At 38.8% G+C, this 9,547-nt stretch overlaps 1 protein-coding gene across 1 annotated transcript; it reads left to right on the top strand.

Annotated features, from left to right (window-relative positions):
* Positions 1-8,089: 8,089 nt before the first annotated feature.
* Positions 8,090-9,013, top strand: LOC131146451 (calvin cycle protein CP12-3, chloroplastic-like). Its single transcript, XM_058096074.1, has one exon. The coding sequence runs from the start codon at positions 8,346-8,348 to the stop codon at positions 8,760-8,762; it is 417 nt and encodes a 138-aa protein (XP_057952057.1). The 5' UTR covers positions 8,090-8,345; the 3' UTR covers positions 8,763-9,013.
* Positions 9,014-9,547: the final 534 nt, after the last annotated feature.

Genomic DNA, 9,547 nt, shown 5'->3' with positions numbered 1-9,547 from the left:
TGTATACATGGATATTTATTGAGCTAAAACATGTTTTTGAGAGTGAAAGCTATTGAATATGCATTTGAGAAATGAAAGCTATAGAGTATGAGTATGAGAAATGAAAGAGTGTGAGTATAATAACAAAAATAACTAGGGCAAAGTAAAACTCTCCACCTGAGGACTTACTGAGTAAGGTGAGTGCACTGATAAGTATCAGTTGTAGCAACCCCAAGTTAATCGGGAAAGGTTACAAACAATATCATAGCAGAAGGGCGCCACATGTATGGGCTTGTAATCTCCCTTATCCTCAAGAACTTTCGCTGATAAATATGGGTTGCATTTGTATGAATTTAAGAAATGGAATAAAAGCTTATAAAAGATTATGTTTTATATCTATATGATTATGAGCACATATCGGTATATTTTCTCAAAAGATATAATCACTAAAATGGGTGTATTATGGTATAACTAAACTCATATGCCACACACTATAACTAATTTATTCCATCTTACTAAGAGTTGTCTCACTCAAATATTTAAATATTTCAAGGAACCATAATAGACCAAGAGATAGAGTTCCTTGATAGAGGGGAGTTGGTACCCTGATAGTCAGGGTACTTGTTTTGTGTTGGGGATCTGTTTGTGTAATCCCCTAGAGAATGTCATGGATTTTTGGGTTGTGTATGGATGTATAGAACTCTGATTATTTGTATTCTGGATAATATGTAAATATTGGCTTCCACTGTTAGGAATGTGTGTATATGATGAATTGATTACCCGGTACCCTATTTTGAGTCGAGTTATGTTGAGATGGTATCAGAGTTTGTGACGTGGCAGATGATTGAGTCATTAATTATTGTGTGTGTGTGTGTGTGTGTGTCTATATATATATATATATATATATATATATATGTATATAGTTGTATGAAAAATTAGGGCATCACATTCCATATTTTTCTTTGAAAGATTCCTTGGCATCCTTTCAGACCCGACTTGGTTTGAGATATCTTTTTCCTGGAATTTTCTGCTCTTTATTTGAGCTATTCCCTTTTCCGAATCTCCTACAAGATTTCTTCTTGGATTTTGACTTCTTATGGCAATTTCCTCTTGCGCAACTAGATTCCCTCCTTTCTGAATTTTTAGTCGTCTTCTGGTTACAAACATATCTCCTAACTACTCCACTAGTTTTAGGATAGCAATATGGGTTCATATAATGCATACTTCTTACATCCTGTAAGATGTGCCTTTGCATACAGTAAAACCTTATCATCTCCCTTACTGTTTCTGCCCTTACTCCGAGAGTATCTGATACTTCTGTATCTCTCAAGTCTCTGCTTGATAGCTTGAATTACCAATCTTGGGCAACTTCTTGGTAATTTTTGGACAAAGACCTCTTTAGCATAAGCCTGGTCCTAAGGTCCGAGCTGATAATACTAATATTGAAACTCACATAGGTATTCTTCGAAATAACACATATCGCAAATCTGGATTTTTGTTATTGTCATCCTGGCTTTTTCGACCAGCTCAGGTCCCTTGTCCACTAGGGAATATCCTACAAACTCCTGCTTGAGGAAATCTACCATGATGGCTATGACTTCATCTGGGGTATGGACTGCATTTATAATTATTGTACTCATATATGAGTTTCTAATATCCATAGCCCAATCATCTATTGCAACTGCAGGATCCTTTTCGCAATTGAGTCTCAAAATTGTTCCATTTGGGGGTACTCCCTCTGGAACACTCCTTTTAGGTCTAAATTCTTCCTAAATTCTTCCTAAGTAATCTAAAGCAATATCTCTTTGTTTAGCTATTGTTTGGAGCATTTCCTTGAAAGACAACTTCTTTTGCTCCCAAGGTTTTGGTTCAAGTCTTAGGGGTTGTCATACTGGTTTTGTATCCCAAGACGATACTTCAGGAAAACTTACTAGTATAGTTTCCCTATGGCCTGATGGTCCTGCTCCTGTAGTTCCACCTCTTGCAAATCCTCTACTAGTTCTTGCAAGAATTTTTTCAGCATTAGCTAGTTTTTTAGCTTTGATATTTTCTATCTCATTTAGCTACTTTAATTTTATCATGGATCTTAGAAACTTCTTCATCTATCCATTTCTCTTTGAGTAATACTTTGTTCAACTCATCCTGAGCCTTTTGAATATCATCTATTATGTTAAAAAAAACTTTTGTTTCATCAATATCTCTGACAGCACTTTGAACTTCTTGTTCTTGTGCCTATTTATAATCTCTAGCCATATATCTTCCTGATATACTGCTTCTAGCTTGAGATGATTGAGGATCTTCTCTCCTACTGAGAGCTTGAATCTTGTCCTCATAACTTGTCATTACCTCTCTTATTCTATTAGAGATAGATTTTATATCACTCATCTTTCTAAACAGATAAGATCCTGACTGTCAAATTTCTTACCTAAGGTCATGTGGAGTGCCTCTAACTGCCACTCACATTGCCTAATCCTTGACTGATAGAGCCTAATTTGCTCTTCAATTCCTGCAAGGTGTGTTTCTACCCCCGCTTTTAGTTTCCTTAGTTCTATTATCCAAGAATCTAAGTCAAAGTTGGCTTTTGTCGAAGGCAACTGGTGATATTTCTCAAGCCAAACTTCTCTAATCACTTTCTTGTACCACTGTACCCGTGTATAGAGTGTAGCCTTATAAGTTTCACCTCATAAGACATGAACCAAGTAATGTACTAATGATTCAATTAGATGAATTAATAAATATACTAGTGAAAGGTTGAGATATTGTTCCTAAATTTTTTATTATCGTTTGCATTTGAGATCAAATTCATATTTTTTGCATTTTACATATAATTGAACGTTATGTTTGTTTTAAAGGCTTAATTATTTCAAAATGTAGATATTTATATCCTAATATATGACTCATTTGGTTCTTAAAATATATATTTCAATAAATAAGATGAAATATAATAAATTTAATTATAACTAATAAATTGTAATTGCTATTTTTTTTGGAAATGGACAGCCCATAAATTAAATGTGGAATTAGAATATAAATTATTTAAAATTAGTCTAAATTTTAAAAAAAAAAATTGGAGGCATGAAAGACAAGAGGGTATGAGGAGAGAGAATGTCCAAACTAATCCGATGCACCAAAATCTTATCCAATTCCAATTCCCCCACTTGTCAATCCATACACCTCAACTATGTCCCAATGTTCCCAAAAGTAAAACCACTCATATATATATATATATATATATATATATATATGTATGTATGTATGTATATATATATATATATGTATGTATGTATGTATATATATCCTCTTGAATTTTTTGAGTACTATAAATACATCACTATACAAAATTGGATAAAAAAAATATTTTTTTTTAAGATTTCAAAAATTATAGACTTATTTTAAGGTTTATTGCGGAATAAAAACTCTGGGGGATCTCTCTGATGCGTAAGTAAAGGGATTGACTTGAGAGGTTATAAGCAATAGTAAATTTGGGGTAGAATGAGATACCTTTGCCTCTTAGCATTACCCCATTTTATAGTGGCAAGATTTGACCTATTGGAGATTTTCCATTATGGCGCCCGGCATGAATCACTTTGGTCATTACAGCATCAGTGTGGATCTCTCCAATTATTATAATGTAGGCGTTAATTACTTTGATCGGTTGACTTGAGCAGTAACTGCCCTCATTAATGTTGCGCTCTGGTTTCATCTTGACCTTTGGTAGCTGATATATTTGGGTATATCAGTTGCCCCCCCCCCCTTTTAGTTTCGAATTTTTGGAGATGGTTCTGAAAGTTTGAAAGTTATCCTGTCTCCTCCGCCCCCTACTTTTTTTTTTTTAGGTGTCGCGTCGTCGGCTCATCTGAGCTGAGTTTTGTGTGTACAGGGCTTGGTAAAGCCGAGTTCATTGACACATTGGCTTCCGAGCTAGCTTTCTATGTCTACAGCTTTGTTAAGCCGGCCTTTTAAGAGAGTCGGCTAATCTGAGCTAGTTTTACATGTGCTCGACCAAGGTCATCAGGATGTTGCTTATTCGAGCTGGGTTCTTGCGTCCACGGCATTATCTAGCCAAACTCTTCGAATAACTCTTTACATCATACTTATGGAGAGCCACTCATCATAGGGGCATTCTTGCTGACCGGCCCTTCATGGGGGCATTCTTGCCAACCTGCCCTTCATGGGGGCATTCTTGCTGACCAACCCTTCGTGGGGGCATTCTTGCCGACCTACCCTTCGAGGGGCATTATTACCGACCTGCCCTTCATTGTGGGACATTCTTGTCGACCTGCCCTTCGTGAGGGCATTCTTGTCGACCTGCCCTTCATGGGGGCATTCTTACCGACCTGCCCTTCGTGAGGCATTCTTGCCAACCTAGCCTTCATGGGGTATTCTTGCCGACCTGCCCTTCGGCGGGCATTCTTGCTGACTTGCCCTTTGTGGAGGCATTCTTGCTGACCTGCCTTTCGTGGGGGCGTTCTTTCCGAACTGCCCTTCGTGGGGGCATTCTTGCTGACCTGCCCTTCGGGGGGCATTCGTGCCGACCTGCCCTTCGTGGGGGCATTCTTGTCGACCTGCTCTTTGTGGGGCATTCGTGCCAAGCAATTCTTCGTGGGGGTATTCTTTCCGACTTGCTCTTCTTCGTGGGGCATTCTTGCCGGCCTGCCTTTCGTGGGGCATTCTTGTCAACCTGCCCTTTGTGGTGGCATTCTTGCCGACTTACCCTTCATGGGGCATTCTTGTTGACCTACCCTTCGTGGGGGCATTCTTGCCGACCTACCCTTCGTGGGGCATTCTTCCCGACCTAACCTTCATGGGGGCATTCTTACCGACCAGCCTTTTTAAGGTCTCATGAGAGCTGCTCATCGATTGGGTCGTTCTCTATTGCTCAATGAGTCGTGCTCATCTCTTGGGCTATCATCAGACCTCATGAGCGTTGCTCATCAATTGGGTAGGTCTTCCTTGCCTAATGAGTCGTGCTCATCTTTTGGGCATCTTCAAACCGCATAAGCATTGCTCATCAGTTGGGCCGATTTTATTTTCCTAATAAGTCGTGCTTATCTTTTGGGCATCTTCAGGCCTCATAAGTGTTGCTCATCAGTTAGGCCTATTTTCTTTGCCTAATGAGTCGTGCTCATCTTTTAGGCATCTTCAGACCTCATAAGCATTGCTCATTAGTTGAGCTAGTCTTCTTTGCCTAATAAGTCATGCTTATCTTTTGGGTAGGTCTTTTTTGCCTAATGAGTCGTGCTTATCTTTTGGGAATCTTCAGGCCTCATGAGCGTTGCTTATCAGTTGAGCTGGTTTTCTTTGTCTAATGAGTTATGCTCATTTTTTGGGCTATCTTCTTGCCTAATGAGTTGTGCTCATCTTTTAGGCTGTCTTCTAGCCTAATGAGTTGTGCTCATTTTTTGGGTTGATTTTACTTTGCCTAATGAGTCATGCTCATTTTTTGGGTTGTATTCTAGTCTAATAAGTTGTGCTCATATTTTGGGTCGTCTTCTAGCCTAATGAGTCGTACTCATCTTTCGAGTTGTCTTCTAGCCTAATGAGTTGTACTCATCTTTTAGGTCATCTTCTGACCTAATAAGTTGTGCTCATATTTTGGGCCGAAATCGAATAGCATGACAGAGAAAGCACTTATAGATATGTACACAAAATTTGATAATTTAATAGAGACACACAAAATGTTCAAAGATATGACTGACTGAGATGAAATTTCATGGAACAATCTCCTTTCTAGGTATGCTAGATTGAGTCAAAACCCCTTATGGCATTGGTATGTGAGACATTTAGGGAAGTGTAGGACTGGAACTTACTTGTATGTCCTAACCCCCTAGGGCTACTCTGCAGTTTGCTACTCTCTTGCCTCTTCCCTGTTTTGGAGGCTTCCCCCGTATCCCTTAAGCTCTTTCTTTTCAAATCAACTCGGTCTCTCCTTATGTTCATTACTTCCTCCTGATTGATATACTTCTGTATCCGTGCCATTAGTTCCCCAATGTCATCTAGAGGCCTTTTCCTTAGGGAGTACAACAAGTCACCAGGCTGGAGAGCCATGGTTAGGGCTGCTAGCGCCACACCGTGGTCCAGGTTGCGAATCTCCAGGGTTGCGGCAACAAAACAGTATATCAATTTTTTCAATGTCTCCTTTTCTCCTTGGACCAGGCTCATCAGATGAGCTGAGGTCTTTGCTATCCTGCGGCTGCAGATGAAGTGACTAGTAAATTGGTGGTCTATTTCAGAAAAAGAGCCGATGGATCCAGGCTTCAGGGTCCGATACCATACTCTGGCATTCCCTTTAAGGGTAACAACAAATGCACGACACATGATGACATCTAGTGCGCCTTACAATTGCATTAACACATTACAGGTATCTAGGTGATCAACTGGGTCGGTCGAACCTTCATACCTTTCGAAAGTAGGCATTTTGAACTTACTTGACAGCGGGACCTCCATCACTTCTTTAGTGAAGGTCGGATATGAAGATTTTAACGAGGTCTCCCCACAAGATGGGTTGGTGCGAGCCTCCTTCATCATTTTTTTCTAGTTGGTCAATCTTTTTGATCCTCTCCTCCACCTCGTTCGATCGTTGTTCATTGATCCCCACGCTATTTGCGTCTTCGACCTTTCTCGCGGGGTTGGTTTTTTCATTGCTCTCCTTCGGGTTCACTACTTTCTCGTGTGATTCAGGATTTTCTGGTTGACAAGGGAGAAAAAATCCTTCATGACCCTTTTGTTGTAGGATCATGTTGAACAAGTCCTCCATCTTCTTTTGGGAGGCTACCATGTCCTCCATTCTCCTTTGGAAGATAAGGAATTCCTCCCTTGTCACTCTCGAATAGTCTCAGGGTGTGGAGTGAATGGACTAGGGTGATTGATCACCTGCAACAGGCGTTGAGCTTGAGTTGGTGGATGTTGTCATGGTGTAAGGATCGAGGATCAAAAGTAGAAAGGAAACTTCTCAAAGGCGTTCACATAGACGACGCCAACTATTGCAGAATAAAAATGTCAAATGACCTCTGATTAACTTTTTGATCCCAATTACCTAAAAAGGACGAAAAAAGAGTGGTTTGGAGGACTGGGAGTGTACTTCGGGGGATCTCTCTAATGCTTAAGTAAGGGATTGACTTGAGAGGTTATAAGCAATAGTAAATTTGTGTTAAAATGAGATACCTTCGCCTCTTAGCATTACCCCCTTTTATAGTGGCGAGGTTTGACCCGTTGGAGATTTTTCACTGTGGTGCCCGACGTGAATCACTGTAGTCATTACAGCATCAGCGTGGATCGCTTCGGTTATTATAGCGTAGGCTTCAATTGCTCTGACCGATTGACTACTGCCCTCATTAATGCTGCGCTCTAGTTTCCTCTTGACCTTTGGTAGCTGATATATTTGGGTATATCAAGGTTTAAAGAATTTTTAAGAACTTTTCTCAAGATTTGTTAGAAAGATACAAACTTATTCTTATATTTTGCAATATTTTTAAATCTCTAAAGAGGTCTTATTTTTTTAATCAAATCTTAAAAGAGATAAATGTCATTTAAAACTCAACGTAAAACAATCCTAGTGTTAATATAATATACAGTAAACATATATTTTGAGAGGTAATGGATTTATATTTGTATTGAATTTGGATAAAATTTAATATAAAATTATGTTGAAATTTATTCAAATTCACCTAAATTTAAATTCAAGATTTATACTTCCAAATGCAGCATAATAATACTTTCAGATTCATTATTCCAAATGCAGCATAATAATACTTTCATATTCATTATTAACTATCGATACTCTCACCACTAGTATTCAATATCTTTCTAAAAACTAAAAATAAGGTTGTGGTAGCTTTCAATAACTATCTTGTTAATATTTTTAAAAATAACAGATAAAATAGTTAAATTAATTAATTAAAAGAATAATAAAATATTGTTATAATAATAATAATAATAATAATAATAATAATAAAAGAGACATGATTTTGTTGAATTATAAATGGAGAGGGACCCACATCCCAACCAGGGGCAAGTTTCGTATGGACGAGAATCAACCAACCAAATCTCAAAAATAGCAATCCCACGAGGGCATTTATGTACACTCACAAGGCACTAGCAGCCCGTGATTGGCCAAAGTAGCCCCATTAAAAATTAACTTTTCCTTCCTGCACCTACAGTACTCACCCATCCAGAAGAGAGAGAGAGAGCGACGTTACCTGCAATTATTCAATATCTAAACTGAAGATGATGAAACAAAATCAGCTAGGGTTGCTTTAGTTGCCGACTGCCGATCACCGTATACATTGAGAGTTTCGGAATATTAGAGATCGGTCTGTTGATTGTTCGTAGTGGGTGCTCCTAAAGATAGAGATAGAAATCGGTTGATGGCGAGTCTCCCTGTTTTGAATCTAAAGATTCCTTGTTCTCCGTCTTGCTCTTCGCGATCCGACGCATTTACTGGGGACATCATGATATCTTCTTCGAAGGCGCGTATGTTTTCCGGCGCTGGGAAGGGGAGGCGTGGCGGGGAGAAGGTGGTGTGTACGTCGGTGAAGTTCAAAGGGACGCAGATGAGGGAGAAGAGGCTGACGGAGATGATCGAGGAGAAGGTGATGGAAGCGAAAGAGGTGTGCGAGGGGAACGAAAGCTCCGACGAATGCAAGGTGGCCTGGGACGAGGTGGAGGAGGTCAGCCAAGCCAAGGCCAACCTCCGCCGGAAGATCATGGACAAAGAAGATCCTTTGGAGTCCTTTTGCCAGGAGAATCCGGAGACCGACGAGTGCCGAATTTACGAAGACTGATCGGATTCAATTTGACGGCTAGCTGCAGCAGCTTCAATTCCGCCGCCGATTACCTGCTCTACTACTACGACGCCGTTGATTATATAATAGTGGTCTTAAGGTTACTCATTCCACTACTAAGAGTCCATATTGCTACTTCTTGTATGTAAAAATTAGGTAGGGGCCATCTATTTGGTCATCCGAGTAGGTTGTGATCCTGTAATAATGCTAGGTGATGCCTAATGAAATGCTCAAATTTGATTTGACTTCAATGAAATTCTCAAAATCAAGTTTGAAATCTCATTCAATCAATTTATAACTGTTAGATTTGATTATAAATTTTGAGGGCTTAAATATGTGTATGAATTTGGGCAAAATATAACCCTAAATAGTTTTAATTCTTGTCTTAAAAAATTATAAAATACTAAACTCTATTCTTAAAATTAGATCATTGCTCTCAAACACAACATTCTTGAAAAGTGCAAAATGAATTCAACTAAGCTGAATTTAATTATACATATAATCATATATAAGAGACAACAAAATTTTGGTTAAACGAACGAGTAATACTATAAAATTCAAACACAACTCGTCGACTCAATCAAGTAATCTAAATTCCAATTCAAACTCGAATAGAATAAACAAGTTGAGGCTCCAAGATAATGTCATCAACTTTTGTGATGTAAAGCTCAATAAATGATCTAAACATCATCCAGCAAAGTTAAATTATGATCTAAGCTTCATCCAGCAATAGTGACATGGTTTGTATGTACGTAATAGTTGTCTTAGGATTTCATGCCCTTAGC

The sequence above is a fragment of the Malania oleifera genome, chromosome 13 (assembly GCF_029873635.1).
Source record: "Malania oleifera isolate guangnan ecotype guangnan chromosome 13, ASM2987363v1, whole genome shotgun sequence".
NCBI lineage: Eukaryota > Viridiplantae > Streptophyta > Magnoliopsida > Santalales > Ximeniaceae > Malania > Malania oleifera.
This window is presented reverse-complemented; position numbering and strand designations above follow the sequence as displayed.